We start from the raw sequence: 23452 nt of genomic DNA, 5'->3' as shown, positions 1-23452 counted from the left end.
TTATTTTCAGAATTCATTGATTACCTACATTCTTCTAGAAGTCTGTTGAGGTTGCTTTATTAAAATAATTTTCTAATCCAGAAGTTATATAAGCAATTAAGTGAAAAGGAAAGATTTATAGATTTCTTATACAAGGGCTACTCTGAAAGTAATGCCTTCTATTTTATTTTGTTGGCCCATATCAGAGGTAGACATCAATGGTATAGCAGTAGAGACTGAACATTCTCACCAATATTCCACTAAATCTTATTGCCATGATGGCAGCACAGGATCAGTCTGTGAAAATTATATTTGACATGGAAGTGCACGTGAAGCAAAGATGTAATTTCTCCACATGGAAAAAACAGCATCCATTGACATTCTTCAATACTTGATGAGCATTTGCAAAGACCAAACAGTCCAGTCAATGTTAACAGAGTGTGTTAGATGGTGTGTTTCAGCAGTGGTGACAGTAACAGTGGGTCAAGCCTGCTGCTACAGTTTTTTTTTTTTTCCCCTCCAATAAGTACAGCATACAGGCTCTTTTTCAATCGCTACCGAAAATGCATAACTAGTCATGGTGAATACATTGAAAATAATCTTTTGTAGCTTAGAATTTACTCTATTTGAATGGAAACTACAAGAGATAAGAGTATGATACAATTTGATAAATAGGAAGCATTACTTTGAGAGCAACTAACATATATAAGGGAATGCATTTAAATCTTATTTAATTTATTGTAAATTTCTAAGGTATAAACAAAGTCCAAGTGTCCCATAAATAATTAGTATTTCTAAATCAATTTTACTTAAGTCACAGGTATTATAAACTCAGATTTCTAATCATCTTCACTTTTTAATGGCATGCCTAAAAATTAAAACTATTGGTCTTTAAAATATTTTTCTTTCAGATTGTGGTAAATGCAAAGAAGTACAAACACTCTGTTAACGGTCTGTATTCAATAGACAATCAATGAATCCACCTAAAAATCCAATTCAGCCATAGTAAAGTGTAATTACAATAAAATAGCTTGAACTATAATCAAGGAAAAAATACTCAGTATTCCATTGTTTCGCTGTACAGCTCAGAACAATATGAGAGGAAGTGCTGCAGCAAAAAGGTGTCTAAAATATTTTGTCATCTTCTAATAAACCAGTTACATCCAAACAGAGGAAATGTTTTAATTTTACTATTTGTGCAAGACATTTTCCCCTACAATTTGTGAATCAATAACTTATTTTGACAGCCTTAAAAATTACTAGACTAGAAGTACAGGAGCAAATAATTCTGTCTGAGCAAGCCTTCGTGATGCTTGACACCATTATAGTTGAAATCATTGAACCTAGAGGATTGCTTAGTCAGCACGAAGATTTGTTTTCTTTTAGGGTAGTTCACTGGTATATGAAACAGACCCAGAATATTGTTTGACTAGCTACTTTCCTACAGACACATAATTACAAGAACAGGCGAACTAGATAAAAACTAGTGGGATGTAGAAATAAGAGGAAAATATTGCTTACCTTCAGAAGGCCTGTAAGGTCCTCAGGTAAGCAGGGATCTCCAGATGAGACACCCTGACCTCCACTTCCTACTCTTAAATGAAATCTGGGAAGGGGTGGATCTTGGTTCCACTCCTTCTGGTCACGCAGGTTCATTGCTTGCACCTGAACTCCCCTGGGTTGGCCCTGCCTTCCTACTGGGTGCTCAATTTCTGGTTCAAGCCATGGCTTAGTATTTCCACTACACTCCACCCCTTCACAGCACAAACCAATGACTGAGCAGGTTAAAGGTAAGCCCTTTCTATTACAGTGACCCAGTACACTGCAATGTTCTTGTGGTTTTGTTGACCCCCATTGTGATGGGAAACATGAGATGATTGATGATTGGTTCATGGTTGAAGTACTTAGTCCAGTATTTACTGGGACATTGTGTTTATTTGGCCATGTGATTCTATATATAGCCATTTTCCATCAAATTAAAAAATTATTTTCCTCACTATGTATTAGAGTCCCATTACAGCCCTCTGGAGGGCTGTATGTGTGATGATGAATGCAAGTTCAGAGATCTCCAGTCTATTAATAACTACATTTCACTCCCTACATCTCATGATCTTAGGAGCCAAGCTGGTATGCTCTATAATGGTTTCTGTTTAAACCATTGTTATAAATCCATGAGTTTGGCAGCCATGTACAAGGGCACTGTCACATGTAACGTAGTGTGGACAGGGAGCTATTCGTTGGGTGGTTCTATCTTGGACTCCCCCCCCCCCTTTTCTTTTCTTTTTTTTTTTTGGAGTAATTTCTGGTCTCATTTCTAGCAGACCTGAGGTTCCCAGATCCTCTAATTTGACTACAGTCTTCTTGATTTTATTTACTCATTATTTTATTTCTGAATCTAAAAATATTAGATTCAACTGGAATCCAAGGATCCTGTTGATCTGATACTTTTTCCCTTTCTAAGGATATAGTTCTTAATTTTAGAGGAGAAATATCATTTGAGCATGTGGCAATACAGTGTGATGGAAAGCACAACAATGACAGCAGAGCAGTGAGATCCTAGGCTGCAGCAAGCAGGAATCCACTTAGACAAGACAGCAATTAGCACAGAAATAAAGGAAAGAAGCTGCTTACACCTCAGAAGGCCTGTAAGGTCCTCAAGTATGCAGTGACCTTCAGATGAGATGCCCTTACTTCCACTGCCAACTCTTAAATGAAGTCTGCAAAGGGGTGGATCCTGGCTCCACCTCTTCTGGACACTCAGGTGCACTGCTTGCACCTGAGCTCCCCTGCTTCAAGCCATGACTTAGCATTTCCACTACAACTACAGAACAAATTGAACCAAGACTGGAAGTTACTGCATTCTTAGTACATGTTTTATGCTAGATATGCAGTGTGACTCTTCAGAATCAAAGCTTATAGTCTGAAATCTGCTGTAGATTTTCCTCCATTAGAAAAACAGAAACAAACAAATTCAATTTCTCAAATGCATAAGTCATCATGGACAAATCAATCAGTGGCCACAAAGAACTGCAAGAAAAGAATATGCTGGGCAAAGTAATCATGACCATGCATTCAGGCAAGAAACATTATATGTGAGACTGTTGTAATTAAATTGATTTTTTTTTTTAACATTACCTTCTTTACTTTATGAAAAAAAGATACTAGATCTTTACTTCAGTTTTCTACTTTTGTAGATGTTTGCGGATCCTAAGGATAATTTCCATTCTTATATAAACAGATTACAGACAATTATGCTATATCCTTTCTGAGGAAGGCAGGGGAAAACACTGGATACTAGAAATTGCTCACCTGCTCTTTTCAACAGATCTGTTGAAAACAGAACCTGATCTTACAGAAAGTCTGCAAGATATTGTCATTTATGATCTTGCATTTTGTTTATACATTCCATCAAAAAATCATAAAATATCTTTTAAAAATCAACCAGCAATATATACACTTATAAAGGAAATACTGAATGATTAAAAAAATATTCAAGTGTAAGTGAAAAATGCTTAAGTGGGCAACTGAACATGTTGGTAGGATGTGTATGTATAGAAAAATATACCTTTTTTTAATCTAACTTTGATTATACATCCACTGACACATAACAAATGTACCTGTGGGGAACACACGCTGCTGTTGCAATCCACAAAGCTGTGGTGCCTGACAATATCCACCAGTAACCTCACTACTACTAGGCATTTAAAAGTAATGGACTTCTTAGTTTGCTGTGGTTTCAAGAAGCTGATACAAAAATAAAACATTCTTTGCATCAGACTAACTAAAAGTTAAAAGAAAAAATAAATATATCTTAAAATTTAATATTTAAATTAAAAACTGTACCATGCTTAGATGCTGAGATGATGGCAGGACCTGCTGGGCTGCTGTGTGAGGCAAGGTCTGGGCTGCCCTGTGCTGGACACAGTCAGAACCAAAATGAACCCATATTGTTAACCACTAGAGATAAGAAATCAGCTGAAGTCTGTTCTCACTTATTTTAATACCAGAATAAAAAACACAAAGAAACAATCAGAACCATCTCTTGCTGGGGAGAAGGTAAACAACCCATACTGTGAATACTTAGAAAAAAATTGTTTTTTTAATCCTAAATCTGCAAAACTCTACTGTTTGAAGACTACCATAGAGCAAAGAATGCATGGATGAGAAAAAATACCAATTCTTATGATGTTCAAGATAAGAAGTTCCCTCTATGTAAAAACAAACAAAAGAAAACAAAAAAGCAAAAAAACACCCTAGAAAGTACATTAAAAAGGAAGCAAGCTTTCAGACAGAGCACATTTTCAAGGAGATCTTTAAATGTTTTCAAAGTTAATCTCTCTCACTCACCATTGTTTTAATACAAGTACTGAGTATTGAGACATGCTGTATCGGAACTATTGAATCATGGCCTGAACCTCTGATTGTCCACCTGAGGTGAGCACTGAGTCAGCCACAGAAGGACAGGTGAAGGGAATTCACCTGTGTGACCAGAAGGGGTGGAGCCAGGCTCCACCTCTCCTAGACCCCATTTAAGGGCTGACTGTCACTGAGGAAGGAGATCCAATCTCTGGAGATTGCTCCTCTTGGAGTCTTTTTGGTGAGCCCAGAACACAGGTAAGCATTCTATTATCCCTTTCTGCTTATTTCCTGCTTATCCCTTTGTAGTGCAGTGATCTCTCTAGCCTAATGTCTGTGTGCTTGTTGACCTTACACTTGCATCTTTAGTATCAGAAAGAGTAAATACTAAGCTATGTTTTCAGATCCTGAACTGTGACTATATTGGCTAAAAATCAAATACACAGAAATTGTAGAACTAGCCAGGATATAAATATTTAAAGAGAAACAGACCAGAAGAGGGTTGTATGCTTAGGATAACTCTTAAGTGTACTACTCACTGTTACAAGCAAATCTATTAAGTTTACAGTGACTTCTGCTAATCAGTTTTTTCAAATCTGATTTTTTCTCCAAAATGAAAAGTAATTTTAACTACAGTGTTTTAATACAACTTCTACAAACATGAGAACATGATTACATAAAATATATGCCTTAAAGTAGTTCTTCTTGTCTACCATTTAATATTTTTATGCAGTTCTATCACTTTAGTGGTTGTAAAAGTCCATTTTTCATTAAGATAGTTTAGGGAACAACTACTACAAGTAATAAAATATTATGAGAGGAGGTACAGAACTGTTACATGGATTATGAGACCACATTGGTATCTTCACAATTTGGGTGAATATTCACATAAGTGGAAAAAATACATATAGAAGCATATGTATTTTATATATGTAAATAGAAGAAATATGCATGTGTGTATTTATATACATATGGAGATATAGTTCATTCAGCATAGGGCATGCTGTATGGCAAACAAGTACACAGGTATTGGACCAGAGAGATTATTGCATTACAAAGGAGAAATAAAGATCTTACCTGTGTCCTGGGTTCACAGAAGGACTCCAAGAGGAGGGATCTCCAGAGAGAGAGAGCCTTCCTCCTTGGGAGTCAGCCCTTAAATGGGGGTCAGCCAGGCTCCACCCCTTCTGATCACTCAGGTGAAATTGCGTTCACTTGTGCCCTTGCAGCTGACTCAGTGATCGCCTCAGGTGGTCAATCAGAGGTTCATGCCGTGATTCAACTGTTCCCATACACATGCCAATGGTCATCAAGTCACTTCAATGTTTCTTTGATCATGAAGGCTCGTTTGTTTGTGAGTATGGGCTGATTGAACAGAAAGTTCAGTACATCTAGTGACACTGGTAAGTGAAAATTGATCAGGTTCCACACAAGTGAAATGGTGGCTTTCTTATCTACTTTAAATATTCCCTGTGATGTTTAGATATAGCTTCAGAGAGAATGGAGCTCCTGTGAAGCACATATGGGAACTATGGGAGAGAATGATGGAGATATGAATAGTTGGTGGCATTGACATGACACCAAGCAAAGGAAATTAGAAGTATCACAGAAAATTTCCTAATGATGAATACAGCTGAATGTGGAATTAATAGTGAAGGAAAACAATGGCTTCACATGAAGTCACTGCAGGCAAATAGGATTAACTTGCCAAAATCTGTTCAACCTATAATTTTTAGCACTTCAGTATTTTCAGAAGTCATTGTAATTATTCCTTTCAAATACTTATGGATTAACCCTTAACAACATCTCCAAGTCTAATTTTTTCTCTTGTAAATATTTACATGACCAAGATTCTGTTCACCATACTACCTGAGGAGTAAATAATCTCCATAAAAATGTTCATTTCTTCATAAAAATCTAAGGTCTGTCTTGTTTATTTTTCTTCTTTCCCCCCTTCTCTAAAAAGAAGTCAGTCACACATCAGAATACTATAACAGTAACATTTGGCATAGCAAGATAGAATTAGTCCATGAGCAAAGGTATCAGTGACTACATTCTGCTCATAATCATAAGATTTCAGCACCCAGAAGTCCTCATAAGATTATCTTAAAAAGTGCAGTCAAAGACTGTGCAATAGGAAAGCTACTGGCTTTTTTTTTTTTTTTTTTTTTTTTTTAAAAAGCATTACTCTGCTACAGTATTGTGATTGAAGGAACTATTCATATGGCAATGATTCTGCAGGAGTAGTTGTCATAGTCTCCAGATGCCTTGAATTTGCTGGTTGTCTCAAAAATTTATAAATGTGGATGTGATGAAAGACTTCTATGATGACTCTTTGCTCTGTCTCCAGAAGTAATGGTATAAAACTTTTCCTTCAGTTTTGCATTAATGAATTCAGTGGATATTTTGTGTTCTGTAACATTACCTTCTTTCCTATGACTAGCTTTGACATAAATTACATCACGGCAAATGTAAAGATCCTTTCTCCTCTTTTGAGTGTATTAAGTAGATCATATGTACCTGAAACTCTATGTAGAGAATGGGGGGCAAAATGCCTCCTACTGTAAGAGAAGAGCCAGTCACTTCCTTATGAGACTAAATATGTACAAAACTCTCTGGAGCTAGAAAACATGCATCTCAGAGTCATGAACTAATTGACTGATGTGGTTGCCAAGCTACTCTAAATCATTTCTGAATATTCATGGCTGTCAGGTGAAGTTCCTGGCAACTAGAAAAAGGAATCACCACTCCCATTTTTAACAGTGGGAGAAAGCAAAATCTGGAAGACTACAGGCCAGTGTGCCTTACACCTGTGCCTGGAAAGATCATGGAGCAGAACCTCCATGAATCAATGCTATGGCATGTGCAAGAAAGGGGAGGGCAGTGATTCAAGAATGGCAGCACAGCTTCATCTAGGGCCAGCTATGCCTGACCATAGAATCATAGAAGCGCTCAGGTTGGAAAAGATCTTCAAGGTCATTGAGTCCGACTGCAACCTAACCAATCTTACCCTAACTCTAACAACCCCCTGTTAAATTATGTCCCTGAGAACCACATTTTTAAACACATCTAGGGGGGGTGACTCAACCACTTCCCTGGGGAGCCTATTCCAGTGCTTAACCAGCCTTTCTGTAATGAAGTGTTTCCTGATATCCAATCTAAACATACCCTGGTGCAACTTGAGGTCAATTCCCCTTGTCCTGTCACCAGTGAGAAGAGACCAACCCCGCCCTCGCTGTAAGCACCTTTCAGGTATTGGAAGAGAGCAATAACGTCTCCTTTCAACCCCATTTTCCCCAAACTAAACATCCCCAGTTCCTTGAGTCTCTCCTCGTAGGGCATATTCTCCGAGCGCTTCACATGCCTTGTTGCCCTTCTTTGGACCTGCTCCAGCACCTCCATGTCCTTACTGTACTCAGGTGCCCAGAACTGAACACAGTACTTGAGGTGAGGCCTCACCAGTGCTGAGTCCAGGAGCAGGATTACTTCCCTAGTCCTGCTCACCACACTGTTCCTGATACAAGCCAGGATGCCATTGGCCTTCTTGGCCACCTGGGCACACTGCTGGCTCATGTTCAGCTGACTGTCCATCAGTACACCAAGGTCCCTTTCCATCAGACAGCTTTTCAGCCACTCCTCCCCAAGCCTGTAGGGCTGCTTGCGGTTCTTGTGACCAAAATGCAGGACCCGGCACTTGGCCCTATTGAAATGGTTTGCCTTGGCCCATCAATCCAGTCTACCCAGGTCCCTCTGTAGTGCCTTTTTCCCCTCAGGCAGATCAACGCTCCCTCCCAACTTGGTGTCATCTGCAAATTTACTGAGGGTGTACTCAATCCCCTCATCAAGATCATTAATAAAGATGTTAAATAGAAGTGGCCCCAGTCCCGAGCCCTGGGGAGCACTGCTCGTGACCGGTCACCAACTGGATTTAACTCCATTGACCACAACACTTTGTGCCCAGCCATCCAGCCAGTGTTTCACCCAGCAGAGCATATGCCTATCCAAAACATAGGCAGCCAGCTTCTCCATGAGGAATGTTGTGGGGCACAGTGTCAAAGGCTTTACTGAAGTCCAAGTAGACCACATCGACAGCCTTGCCTTCAACCACTACGCGGGTCACCTTGTCATAGAATGAAATCAGGTTTGTCAAACAGGATCGACCATTCATAAACCCATGCTGACTGGACCTGATCCCCTGGTCTTTAACTGGTCCATGATGGCTCCCGAGATTATCCATTCCATAACCTTCCCCGGCACCGAGGTGAGACTGATAGGTCTGTAGCTACCAGGATCATCTTTCCAGCCCTTTTTGAAGATGGGCATCGCATTTGCCAGTCTCCAGTCCACCAGAACATCCCCGGTTAGCCAGGACTGCCAGAGAATGATGGAGAGTGGCTTGACAACCACATCCACCAACTCCCTCAGCACTCTAGGGTGCAATCTGTCTGGCCCCATGGACTTGTGAGCATCCAGCTTTTGGAGCAGGTCCAAAACCATCTCATCGTGGATCATGCAGGGCGCATTCTGTTCCCCATCCCTCTCATCTACCAGCGCAGGGGGCTGTGTTCCCAGGGAATAACAACTCTTACTATTAAAGACTGAGGCAAAGAAGGCATTAAGCACCTCAGCCTTATCCTGATCCTTGGTCACCAAGTTGCCTTCAGCATCCAACAAGGGAGGGAGATTCTCCCTAGCCCTCCTCTTGCTGTTGGTGTATTTATAGAAATATTTATTGTTGTCCTTTACCTTAGTGACAAAGTTCACTTCTAGCTGGGCTTTGAGTTTTCTAATTTTCTCCCTGCACAGCTTCACTACGTACCTGTAATCATCCCAAGTAGCTTGCCCACTCTTCCAGAGACCATAAGCTTTCCTTCTGTTCTTGAGTTCAAGCCAATGGTCTCTGTTCAGCCAGTCCGGCCTCTTTGCCCGTCAGCTCATCTTCCGTGACTGGGGGACGGTCAGCTCCTGCACCTTTAAAATTACTTCCTTAAAGTATTCCCAGCCTTCCTGGGCTCCCACGCTCTCCAAAACTACCTCTCAAGGGACCCTCTCAACCATGGTCCTAAAGAGGTTAAAGTCTGCCCACTGGAAGTCCAAGGTGGCAGTTCTGCTGACTCCCCTCCGTGGTTCAACAAGGATTGCGAAATCTAGCATCTCATGATCACTCTGCCCCAGGTGGCCTCCAACCTTTACATCCCCCACAAGACCTTTTCTGTTAACAAACAGCAGGTCCAGGATTTTGCTTCCCCTTGTTGGCTCCTTCACCAGCTGTGTCAGGGAGTTATCTCCCACACACGCTAGGAACCTCTGGGACTGTTTCCCGTCTGCTGTATTATAAACTCAGCAGATGTCTGGGAAGTTGAAGTCCCCCACAAGAACAAGGGGGAGTGACCTTGAGACCTCGCCAACTGTCTATGTCCACCTCTTCATCCTGGTTGGGTGGTCGGTAGCACATTCCCATGATAATGTCAGTCTTGTTGGCCTTTGCTTTTATTCTGACCCATAAGCTCTCAACCCTGTCATCATCATCATTAATTTCCATACATTCACATCCTTTCTTAACATAGACCAATTTGGTGGCTTCTTAACATAGACCAGTATGTGGCTTCCTATATTGGAGTGATGGCATCAGTGGACAAAGGAATAACAACTGAGGTCCTCTACTTAGGCTTCTGCAAAGCCTTTCATATGGTCCTTAATCATGTTTTCATCTTGGGACTCAAACTCTTTAATACCTTTATGTATGACCTAGTGGGATCGAGTGCACTCTCAGTAACTTTGAAGTTGACACCAAACTGAGTGTTGCAATTGATGTGACAGAAGGAAGGAGTGCCAGCCATAGGGACCTGGAACAGCTTGAAAAGTGGGCCTATGTAAAACCAAATGAGATACAACAAACCAAAATGTAAGGTGTTGCCACTTGGATTGGAGCAATCTCAGACATATGTGTGCAGACCTGCAGAAGTACTCCTTAAGAGCAGCTCTGTCAAGTAGAACTTGGGGGTCCTGGTGGATGAAGAGCTGGATATGAGCCAGCAGTGTGCACTTGCAGTTTGGAAGAGCAATAGTATACAGGACTGCCTCAAAAGAAGGGCAGCCAACAGGGAAACTGAAGGTGACTGTCCCCCTCAGTTCTGTCTTTGTGAAGTTGCACCTAAAATACTGTGCCCAGGTCTGAGGCCCTGAAGACTATAAAGTTGTGGAGCTGTTTAAATGGGTGCAGAGGGCAGCCACAAAGATGATCAGAGGGCTGGAGCACCTCTCCTGTAAAAAATGGTTTAGGAATTTGGGCTTGTTTATATAGGAGAGGAGGATTGTTTTTCTCAGGAAACCTCATTGTGGCCTGCCAATACTTGAGAGGAGCTTATGAGCAGGCAGAAAAACAACTTTTTACATGGTCTGATAGTGACAGCACAGCAGGAATGGTTCTAAACTAAAAGAAAGGAGATTTAGGTTAGATGTTAGAAGGAATTTTTTTATTCATTGTGGTGAGGCACTGGAAAAGGTTGCTCAGGGAAGATGTGGATGCTCTTCCCCTAGAGGCATTCAGTGCCAGGCTGGATGGGGCCATGGGCAACCTGATCTAGTGGCCAGCAACTGTGCCCATGTCAGGGCATTGGATCTACACGATATTTAAGATCCCTTCCAACCTAAGACATTCTATGATTCTATGATTTTAAAATGAAAGTTGAAACTCTCATTGACAACGATGTTTTTTTTTTTACGTTGTATACTTTTTATTTACTTCTTTTCCCATGCTTGTTCTTCTCACCCAGCACTTGTATTAAGATAGGCAATAAGCAAGTTAATTTGTTTAGTCATTATTCATCGTTATTGTTTTATTAACACTGTCTTTTTATCCTATAGAGAATTAAAATCTTTTCTAAATTTGACATCAGCACTTATTCACACAGAGATAAATGTAAAGTACATTCTCAGCCTTATTGTAGAGGGAGCCTTTAATTTTTATTTATTTATTTATTTATTTATTTTGTGACTTCCAAGAGATCTTCTACTAGAAAGTAACTTCACAGATCCCACCTGCAGTTTCAAAGATAGACAAATCTCAAACTTAAGGCAAGAAGGCAAGCAAATAATTAAATAAGAGCACCTTGAAGAGAAATATTTTGTAATTTTACAAACTTCTCTAGGGAATAGTTGTCATCCCTAATTCTCCTTTAAAGTTGCACCTTTTTTTACTTGAAGTTGCTATGTCAGAAAGGAATGTGGTTTCCATTTCTGACACACACACACACACACACAAGAAAAGTGTATTTTATCAGCACACTCAAGCAAAATAAGAACGAATCAATATGGCAATTAGTGACCATGTATTTCAATATGTGGTTTAATGAGAGTTCTTAATACTCTGAGATTAATAACCAGGTTGCTGTATTGTGCAATGAAAGATTTTTCTTAGGCACTAGTGTATGACTTTCTAATTAAACCTTGTAATATGAGAAATTGTGCAAGTTCTACATGTGAAAATATGTTCTCAAATATTCTCTAAATAAAAGACTATATTCAATATAAATCTACAAACTTGAATGAAAAATATTGATTGTCAGGTATTGAGCAACCTTCTGCTTTAGGTAGTGTTTCAAGAATTTGTCTAGATGTCTATATTTAAATCAGGCTTCAAAAATTTCTAGTTATCTATACATTCAGTTTCTTCACTGACAGCAGGATTAACCTGCAAATCTCACTGGATAATGACAGTGCTTCAGTATACATTACTAATCATAGGGCTAAAAACCTTGCTCCTGCCAAATTACATGTCTATGGAACAATGTAGCTTTACACAACTGGGTCCAAATGATGCATTTGAAGACAAGTTTGGAGCTCTCACACGTTATTCTGTTGTTCCGATTCATATCAAGGTTTTTTGTCTCTTTTAACACAGTGAAGTTTCTGTATTTTCTTTACAACTGCACCACTGCTATCTACTGATTGATACCAGCATGCTGATTCAGGGACAGCCTAACTGATTCCTGCATCTAAAATCTACACAGTATTCTAGGAGAGATTTTTGTTTCTTTGTTTGTTTTGGGGAGGAAGGAAGGGGAATTAAAAAAATGTCCCTATAAACATATAAATGCAAAATATTATTATTCTTATTGTAATTAACAGAACACTAAAATAACTTATAATACAAACACCTCAAAGCTTCTCTTAGAGGAAAACCAAAGGTTAGGTTTTGCTACTTCAATTGTCTGTGAAGACACATTTTATCAGTACTTCTTTTTAGTTGATTCATTGTTTCCTTGGTAGACAGATTTTGCTTTTCTCCACAAATATACAGTGTTTCAAGAAGGCAACTTTTCATCCCCTGACAGAAATAATTTTGTCAGCCAACTATGCTTCTCCTCACATTTAGTTTCAGACCCCAAGTTCATCTTGTCTCATACTTAGAGTGCATTATGTATCCATTTAATCAATAATAAAAAAAAGCAAAACAAAAAAAAAACCTAAAACCTTTTACTTGTAAATATTTTGGCAAATAAACAAACAAACAAATAAATAAAAAATAAAAATAAAAAATAAAATCATGATTTTTTTTTATTCTACAATTTAAAAATATTTTCTTTTTTCTTTCTTTTTTTTTCTTTTTTGTTAAAAAAGTGTTGTAATAATAATAATAATAAAAAGTTGGTTTCTGGCTCCATATACCTGTATTTGTATTCAAAGCACACATACTTAAATGTAAACATTAATCACGCTGTGAAATCAACCATGTTATAGTGTTGGTTACACTTAAAACAGCATATAAAATATTTTAGTAGAGTGATGGCAAATGTTGGTTCATTAAGAGCCTTGTACAAAGAGATACCTAATACTTTAGATGATCACTATCTTTTTGAACAAGAATCAACTTTAGAGTAACCCACGGTTTCTCAGATAACAAATACAATGTGTTTTCTAACAAACTGTATCGAAAACCCATGAATTCCCCCAGCACAGCCCTACCAACACCACAGCAAGTTTGATTTGATTTTTCAGCTAAGTTACTTCAGCTGTTCAAATAAATTCTAAAATGAGGCTTTCATTCATTACATGGAAATAAGAAAAATAATACCAGAATGTGGTTCTCAATAGCGTTTAATGAAAGCACATAGTCTTTGGACTACCTACCCAAATCAAAACAACTGAAATAACAAGATATTTTTGCTAGTTAATTAACACAATTGCTAGTTAGGATTGCAAAGTGTTTCAATATGCCTTAAATCACTTGATGTCAACAGAAGAAACTTCAAGATATGTGCTTCTTAACTTACTCTAACACTTTTTTTTTTTTTTTTTTTTTTTTTTAAGATAAATCTCAAGTATCTCTTTCCCCTAAAACACCTACAAGGATACTGTACTAAACTTGCACAGAAATAGGACATCAGACTCTTATTGTTTGCAGGCACATAGACTTTCTTTAAGCACCAACAGGATCAAATTCAAGGAACAACATCTAGAAACTACACTTGCTTTTCTTAAAACATGATCTGTTGTGCTCTTAACCATTTGCACCATTGCTCATCTGGGTCTTTTTAGAAGAAATTCTAAAGTTATACTCAAATACTAAAGGAAAAATCTCTGAAAAACATGTAACATATTTAGATAAGATGAGCTTCTTCAATTGAATTTTTACTTGTTTTATTTTTATCCTTATCATCAGACAGTGAATTATGTCCTGTTTCCCAGATATTACCCTCAGGACCCAACATGAAATGTATCTGAATGCTATCTTTTCCTCAACTGGTCTATTCAAGTCTTCTGCAAAAACAATCTTGAAGATCAAAAGTACTGATTTCAAAGCACTGTTACTAATTCCAATGCTGTATCTCCCATAGAAGAGCTAACTAGCAACTCAGAAAAAAGGATACAATAAATATTTAATTAAGCCTCGGGCATTACAATTAGTAAACCTATAATATCTTCATCCGTTTTAGCAAAAAGTAGTTGATATTCAGATTTAATCTGTAATCCAAAGACAGCTTCTATTTAGAAATAATAATAATAACAACAATAATAATATAGGAATATAATGGAAAAACTTACAGTAGGAGCAGCCGTAGACTTCAATTCTTAACCCAATTTGGCCCTCTCCATTCCAATCTAAAGGAACTATACGTACATAGCGAGCAATAACTGGGTGTTGCAAATCATGTCGGACCACACTATCAGAGTTTGTATTTCCAGGAAATGCCTAGGGGAAAGAAGAAGAAAATTATTTTATTACTTCTATCTCACACACTGTAATGATTCTGTTAAGAAGGAAAAGTTTAGGTAGTGAAGTCCTCTGAGTGACTAGTTAGCACTTAAGTTTAGTTAAAATGTTTTCTTTGGTACTAAGCAAATGAACAGTGCATTTGAAAAGCTTTATAGTGTTCACAACACCAAAACTGTAGCACTGGAACCTCATATCATCTTTCTCCACAATAGATACAGTGAATTCAAATAAAAGAAGCTGCTAAGTAAGAAAATTTTTCATCACTGATCCATTGCTCAGTTTCTAAAACATTTATAAAGATGTCCAAGGATTGTTCTGTGGCAAGATACTCATCCTCTAACAGTTAGATTACACACACCAGTCATTGTCATGTAAACAAAAACCCTGATATGTCCTGTTTCCTACAGCAGACATAGAACCCCTCAATTCCTCAAATTTCCAAGAATACAAAAATCACTCTTTAGTTTTTATGCATTGCTTTCTGGAAAGTGAGCACTCAGTTTCCCTCCTAACCGTAGCTACCTCCCACAGCAAAACCAGCTCTAGTTATTGAAACTTTGGAAGTCAAAAGAGTACACAATGACTCTTAAGTAAAATTTGAAAATGACTGAAGTAAATACTCAGTGTTTGTTTTGTAGGTAAAAGATTTCATAGTATTTTGTTCAAAAGTAAATGATATCTATCAGTTAACATAATAGATTTTATTTTTCTTGTCATCTTATGCACAAACCATTTGTTAAGTGCAGATGTTTTATAGAAGCAAATGAAGATTGAGAACAAACTATGGTCAGTTATCTTAAATCAGGAAGATAAGATGTTAAAGATTGCCATTTAGTTATTTTCAGCATTTTCAGAGAAACACCTCTCCAGTAAGTAATTTTCAATAAAATAAGTATCTTGGAGCAGTAAACAAAGAAATGTGATCTTTGCCACATGGATAAATCCATATAGAAACCAATAATATATTCAAGTACTGGAAATAAAAAGCAATAATGAAGAAACAACTAGGCTGTAAATATACCTTCTGCAATATATAGTCATCAAAACTTTGAACAGCCAAAAATTTTGGTTGACACTTTGCATATAGATACAGCAATAGATATTTCAGATGAGTATCTATCTTGTACACTACACAGTAGATCTAGGTGGTGGTAAGCATGAAGATTCACAGGATCCCTTCCGTGATGAGCTCAAAAAAATCATACATGTAATAGTTTTTTATTTCTTCGTTTGTTTGTACTGCTGCAATTTATGTGCTAAATAATGATGAAGACACTCATGGCTTCATAGTAAAGCTTGTTAGGTACAACACTTAATGCCTATGAAGCACTTCCATATTTGAGTGGTAAGCATTTATGAGAAATATAATAGTTCTGTATTCTGAGATGAATAGCAGACAAATGACAACAAAAAGCACACACTGAACAAGAACTAAACATCCTATTGAATAACTGCCTATTTTCTGAGTCCTGTTCAAGGACTCACAGAATACTATGTAATGAATAAAAAAGCTGATCCTTAAACTTGAATTTTACCAATTCATGTCAGAAAGACTTAGAACCAGTAGGTGTTTGATATTTTGAAGGTTCAGATTGGTCTGTGATCCAGTAACATTTGCCGAAAGCATAAATATGGTCGATACAGAATAGGGCAGTTTGTCATCGGCTTCCCAGATAGTTAAAAAGTATTCAATTTTGTCTCCAGCAGAACAATATAATTTAAATTCAGCATTCATTTAGATAGACTTTATAAAGTAATATATGCTCTCTGGATAATGCAAATATCAGACCAAATTTTATTGTTATGAGGCTGAAAAATCAATGTCCAAGAACTTGTGAACTGTGTTATTGCTGTAAAACCTCCTTTTCTGACTGAGAAAGTCAGATTCTCATTAAAAAATGAGTTAAGAAAATTTGCAAAGCTACGTTTGTCAAGGTTAGTTTAACAAGATTTAAAAGTGCAATTCAGACCTATATTATATAAAATTTTTATTTTTATTTTACACAGAGTGATTCCTAAACAAACAAACTAACACAGAAATACACAATAAGAACCTCTTTTCTCCCCTGGCCCCTCCCCCCCACTGTACAAAACTACTTTTCAGAAAAGCTGGAAATATTTGTGTAAACTAAGCAAGACAGCCAGCTTACTGATCTCATTAACTAATATTATTACTGTCAGAAAAGTTTCTGTGGGTAATGCAGTTTTTCTTTAACTCCAACTGAGAATAAGACCAAGACAACTAACCTATTTGTAAAACAGGTACCACTGTCTCATCTTTAAGTTCTTTAAGCTGCTTTATGTTTTAATCTCAGAATAAAAAGTTTGGGAATGTTGTTAGTCACAATAACATCTCTCAAATACAGTACTCCACAGGACAGTAAGGTATGAGGTAAGAATGAAGAAAGGTAAGAAAATATGCCTACAATTCCTTTCTAAATACTTGTTTTGAACACGTTAGGTGGAGTTTTCAGAAGTACTCAGTAAGAGGTTTGTAACTGGTTTCCTTAAGAGTACAATTATGATTAGCTTCATGTATTTTTCAGAAGTTACTAGAGCAGATTTATAGAACAGATAATATAGAATCATAGAATTGCTCAGGTTGGAAAAGATCTTCAAGGTCATTGAGTCCGACTGCAACCTAACCAAACTTACCCTAACTCTAACAACCCCCTGTTAAATTATGTCCCTGAGAACCACATTTTTAAACACATCTAGGGGGGGTGACTCAACCACTTCCCTGGGGAGCCTATTCCAGTGCTTAACCAGCCTTTCTGTAATGAAGTGTTTCCTGATATCCAATCTAAACATACCCTGGTGCAACTTGAGGTCAATTCCCCTTGTCCTGTCACCAGTGAGAAGAGACCAACCCCGCCCTCGCTGTAAGCACCTTTCAGGTATTGGAAGAGAGCAATAACGTCTCCTTTCAACCCCATTTTCCCCAAACTAAACATCCCCAGTTCCTTGAGTCTCTCCTCGTAGGGCATATTCTCCGAGCGCTTCACATGCCTTGTTGCCCTTCTTTGGACCTGCTCCAGCACCTCCATGTCCTTACTGTACTCAGGTGCCCAGAACTGAACACAGTACTTGAGGTGAGGCCTCACCAGTGCTGAGTCCAGGAGCAGGATTACTTCCCTAGTCCTGCTCACCACACTGTTCCTGATACAAGCCAGGATGCCATTGGCCTTCTTGGCCACCTGGGCACACTGCTGGCTCATGTTCAGCTGACTGTCCATCAGTACACCAAGGTCCCTTTCCATCAGACAGCTTTTCAGCCACTCCTCCCCAAGCCTGTAGGGCTGCTTGCGGTTCTTGTGACCAAAATGCAGGACCCGGCACTTGGCCCTATTGAAATGGTTTGCCTTGGCCCATCAATCCAGTCTACCCAGGTCCCTCTGTAGTGCCTTTTTCCCCTCAGGCAGATCAACGCTCCCTCCCAACTTGGTGTCATCTGCAAATTTACTGAGGGTGCACTCAATCCCCTCATCAAGATCATTAATAAAGATGTTAAATAGTAGCGGAATGTATAATATGTATTTCAGTGGGCCAACTAATTACACTGCAAAAATAGATAAGCTTGTGACACAGGAGCCTTCTTCAGCAAAAACATCAGCAATTAAAGCTGAACGGTTTTTGGAAGTGACTTTTTTTGTACCAATATTCTTCAGCCACACTACTATACATATAAATACTTTAAATATATCCAGTAGAAGTTTGGAGAAAAAGTTAGAGAAAATTAAGATTCAAATTCAGTTTTATAACATATACTTATAATATATGAAATTGTAGCCATCAAAAACAAATGCAAAACTAAATTATAAATTCAAAAGTAAATGTCATTAACATTCAGTTAGAGAGTATTAGTTAAGTAAAGCTGACAAAAACAGCTTTGGTTTTCTGTAGAAGAAGAGATTTGCAATACCATTCTATGAATAAAACAAATGCATTATAAAACCTTAGTTTGAAATGAGACTTTGATGATCTTTTACTACAAAAAACTGAAAAGAATTTGTCATAATTGCAAAATTATCTTTGAAATAAGAAATTTCAAAACTGAAAAGTTATGGTATTATGTGAAGAAAAATCCTCTTTAACCAAAACTAACTTAATTCAGGTAGATTAGTCTCTGTACAAATTAACGGTTTCTTCATGGACAATTGTAAAAATTGCTTTGATGTATGCGTTTTCTAGGGTGATGTAGAACTGGTGCAATGCAGGGATTAGCAGTATGACATTTATTGTCCAGTTAAACAAAGAAGGACTACTTTTTTCATTACTTACATACTTATGTTTCTTGAATGCTACATTTTGCCACTGACACTGTAGGCACAAGAAAGGGGATAGTTTATTAGTCTAACCTTATGAAAAAATAATCTAGGTTTCTACCTTTACAGTAATACAGTAATAGTGAAAACACTACAAAGATTCAATGTTCCATGGCTTTACTGCTCTATAAATGACTCTTGTTATCTCAAACAGAGCTTGCATGTAAAAACACATTAATAAAAGTGCATTATTATGAAGTATGCAAATAGCAATAGACAGAAAATATCCATGGAAAACACAATTATATCTTCTTTGAGGATTCCAAGGTGAGTTAAACACAGAACTGGCTAAGCCTTTAACTTTTTATTTTTAAACGATCCACAATATTCCAAAACAAATACTATTCCAAAACCTAGAATGACTATAGACTTGACAAGTTGACAATTTTAGTCAGCTTTCTACCTGCATGGAAAAAAAAAATTCTCTGGAAAACCTTGGTCTTAGCTTGAGTTCTCACAACACTGAATCCCCAAGCAGAGGAGCACAGCAGTCAAGGTGCTGGGAGCACTCAGACAGTGGTGCTTGCAGAAAGGTATACAAAATAGTAGGCAGCCCAAAAAAAGGAAGAATGAAAAGACCAAGTAAAGGAAAGTGTTACAAGATTAATCTCAAGGAGAAAATGAAGAAAAAGAGGGGAAAAAAAACCAAAACAAAAAACAAACAAAAAAACCCAACAAAAACTGCTGGTAAGAACAGTAGAAAGTAAACATACAAAACCACCAAAATCAACACAACTGAAAACATGACACATAAAGAAATAAAAATGACAATAAACTGAGAAGATGGAATAGCTCAGATTTCAAGACATTCAAGTCTGGTACATTTCAGCTCTGTTTTGATACATTATGGTGTTTTCATGTTTCAGCAATGTGTGGAATAACATGATAGAAAATCATATTTTTCTTCAAGACTTGCTTTTTCAGTTCTGTCTATTGAACAGCACAATCAGTAACACTATAGATTGTATACTGCATTCTTTCCTCACTAAATAATTTTTTTAAGAAATAGTATGAAAAAAGAAAAACATGGAAAAACAAGATTTCTATAGTGTCCCCCAGAATCACAGTAATGCATCTCAAGAGAAAAACAGTGTCTCAGCATAGTTAAAAGGTTTAGCAGGTATTTTCCTTATTCCAAATCAGGACAAGCCAAGATGTCTTTAACAAATACAGCATGTTAGTTTGGACACTTTGGTCTAGGAGCAGAGATCCTAAATGCTCAGGATTAACAACTTATGGATAAACTAAACATTCAAATACTACTGAAGGTACTCTATGTGAATATGAACTCAACTCTGCTCTCAGTAAGATTCATAAGCTTCCAATATCGCTGCAGTTACCCATGTCCTCATGTCAGTCAGTTATTTCAGATAAGCAAGTTATCCAAGTTGTAAACATAGCACATAGCACTGCTAATTTCTGAGAACTACTCATATACCAAAAGGTAGGAACCTAGCTAAGTATCTATTTGAAAACAGGTCCTAGTGTACGAAGACTGTAATTATTTCTACTGTGGCATTAGTAAGAGAGAAAGAAGAAAAGTCGTTTAATAAGTTAAGAAAAGCTTCTGAGGTACTTCTGCTCTTATTGTATCAGTTAAAAAGCATTTAAATCCAATATGCAAACAATGGTCTCCGCATTTCTACCAATCTTCTATCTCAATTTCCATCAATAAATAATTATTCTATTTGCTTCATAAAAATGGTTTATTAGTAACAAGTCTCCTCTTTAGAGGTTATTGGGCTGATTTCAATTGCATTTGATGAACAGGAGACATAAATATTCCATGTTTTTGTGAAGTTTGAAAAAAAAAGTCATTATTAGGAAGAAATATGCATCTTATTAGATTCTACTAACAGGTTTCTGATCTGACTGAATACAGCTCTTTTCTATGCTCAAAGTATTTCCAAGCATTTTGAAATAGAATGAAAACATGGGTCACATTGTTCCTTTACATTCTCTACCGATTCCCTGGGGGTTTCCTTTAATTCCCACATCTGTTTTTATCTACTTAAAACATACTATAACCCTGTGTACATAATTATATCTATTTCATCTATTTCATCCACTACATTCAAAGAATAACATTGAAAACTGTACTTGTAGCCTTTCACCCTGACACATGTTAAATCAAAACCATGATTCACCACTGTAACACTTTTTACTTTTAATACGTATTGTGCTAACACTTGATAATCTGTGTAACCTTTGGTATACTTCAAAAGAACTTGATCTCATTTGCAGAAGATCAAATTTTTATTACTGTAATAGTAGCCTCAATAACTTCAAGAGATAAATCTGACTTCTGTTCAAAAATGGCTTCTATATATCTTAGTTCTTTACACTGATTCGCAGAAAAGAATTTGAAGCTCAAAGACAGAATTTGAAGAACTGTATATCAATGATATCCTGATATCATGATTTCACATTCAAATTTATCACTGCATTTCAACCTTGTGTATTGATGCTTGTAGTTTTCTTAAGCCACAAAACAAAATAAAACAACCACATAAATGCGGCTACAGTTTCTAGTAAAAGATTAAATTTAACTGAATGCAAGTTGAAAAAAGGCACTTTTTTTTTTTTTTTTTCTCTTCCAGGAGTATCACAGTGCATTATCTTTGTTTAATGTAGTTGCAGTAATGAAACGTCAAGTTAAAATCCAATCCCCCTCCTTATACTTTTCAAATCCAAGAATGGATTGCTTATGTCATCCTTCTACAAAATTGTTGTTCATATAATTTGTACTTTTGCTAGGGAAATTAACTACTTCCAGTCAGCTAATCCTTGGTTAAATTTACAAAACAACTATTTGAAGTAGAACATCTGAGAATGCACCTGTGTATAATCTGTTAATTTGTTCCACCACAAATCTCTCTCTATCCCTAAACCTCATACTCACTAAGAGGACATAGAGATGGACATTTTAAAGTTTTCCTTTAGAGGATATCACAGCTTCCTAAAGATGGCAGTAAAGAAAAAGTAGCTAAGAACTTATGCTTCTCCAGATTCAGAAACTGAACATAATATTCCAGAAATGTGCAAAATATCTCACAAGTAAATATCCTATTCCTTTCTGGTGTACACACCGAATGTGACAGATAAGAAACTTTTTATTCTTCACAAAGATAGCAGATAATTTTACAGAACTGAATAATGAAAAGATTTCAACCTCTGTGCTGAATCATGCAGGTTTTGTCAAGATGACACCAAATTAGGAAAAATGTCAGATATTGAAAACATAAAATATACACCAAGCATATTAAAATAACATTAGGATTGTGAAGTCAACACTGAACGGTTAGAAATAATGTTTCCTGCAGAGTCTTTATGAATTCCTAAATAACATTATGGCACTGATTTACATCCATAACCACATGCTGTTTATTCCCTAGAAATTCATACAATACTGAAATGATAATTATTTGTCTTGGTATCCTAAACAAATGAGGCTGCAGTACCTTGAGATGTTTGTTGTTTGTTTGCTTTCCATTTTGAAACACATTCAATAACAAAAATGGATAGCTTGTGACAACGTTTTATGGGCTGGTTCGGCCCAGTTCTGTGACTAGAGGGGTGGAGTGATTTTGCAAAATCCACTCCTCCAGAAAAGGGAAACAGGCGACCCCAAAATAATTAAAAAGCAGCGGCAACAATCTGAGGAGAAACAAACCATTTTACTAAATATGGTATTGGAATGCAAGATAACACGCTATAATACAATATAATTAGAATTGAAGCTAATAAATCAAAAATATGAGAGAAAGAGTACCTGAAAGCTGTAGGCCTTACAGTAGTGCTGAGGTGATGCGTGTGGTTGGGATGAGAGCCAAGGGAAAAAAGGACATCAGGTGACTTTGCCAGAAGTTGTATCTCCTCTCTGACCACAAAGCCCACTGGGGTGTGTAGTTCTTCTTCTCTTCTGGACAGGTGCCTGGAACTTTAACACTTTAACTTCCAGTGCATTACATGATGTTATGATGTGGAATACCAGTAATCAAAAATCATAAAACCATGACAGTTTGATTTGAAAGAATTTGTTGATGAGAAACAATCTTTGTCTTTTGTAATTTGTTTTCAGGATTAAAGAAGCAGTATTGTCATGGTTTTGTAACTTTGCTATTGGTATTCCACATCATAACATCATGGACAAAAGAGAAGAACTACGTATCCCAGAGGACCTCACAGTCAGAGAAGGAAGATACATCACAGAAGATACATCATCTGGTTGCGTGCGGTCTTTTTCACTTTCACTTGCTGCCAGGGAGAGGAGTGGGCATGCTTCCAAGCCATGCGCCTTCATCAAGTAGGGCTTTCGGTTTCGTAAACTCTCTCTCTCTCTCTCTCTCGGTTTCGTAAACTCTCTCTCTCTCTCTCTCTCTCTCTCTCTCACTCTTTCGCTCTCTCTCATTTCATTTTCATTTGATTTATTATCCTTACTTCCAACTAGATTGTATTATATCGTGTCATCTTGCATTCCAACATCGTAGTTAGTAAAATAAGTTCTCCTTCTTAGATTGTTGCCGCTGCTCCTTTTTTTTTTTTCTCGAGAAGCCGTGGGGTGGGGGGGGGG

At 37.2% G+C, this 23452-nt stretch overlaps 1 protein-coding gene across 4 annotated transcripts in view; it reads right to left on the bottom strand.

Annotated features, from left to right (window-relative positions):
- The window catches only part of CNTNAP2 (contactin associated protein 2), a 909905-nt gene that overhangs the window by 525039 nt on the left and 361414 nt on the right, over positions 1-23452 (bottom strand). For 3 of the 4 annotated variants that reach the window (XM_025147595.3, XM_025147597.3, XM_025147596.3), the window contains one exon: positions 14383-14530. In XM_025147595.3, coding sequence (XP_025003363.2) covers positions 14383-14530 — 148 coding nt within the window. Of the gene's footprint in view, positions 1-14382; positions 14531-22651; positions 22692-23452 lie in introns of those variants that run through there. The other variant, XM_046929174.1, reaches the window with a different exon arrangement.

Source organism: Gallus gallus, chromosome 2 (genome assembly GCF_016699485.2).
Source record: "Gallus gallus isolate bGalGal1 chromosome 2, bGalGal1.mat.broiler.GRCg7b, whole genome shotgun sequence".
Taxonomy (NCBI): domain Eukaryota; kingdom Metazoa; phylum Chordata; class Aves; order Galliformes; family Phasianidae; genus Gallus; species Gallus gallus.
This window is presented reverse-complemented; position numbering and strand designations above follow the sequence as displayed.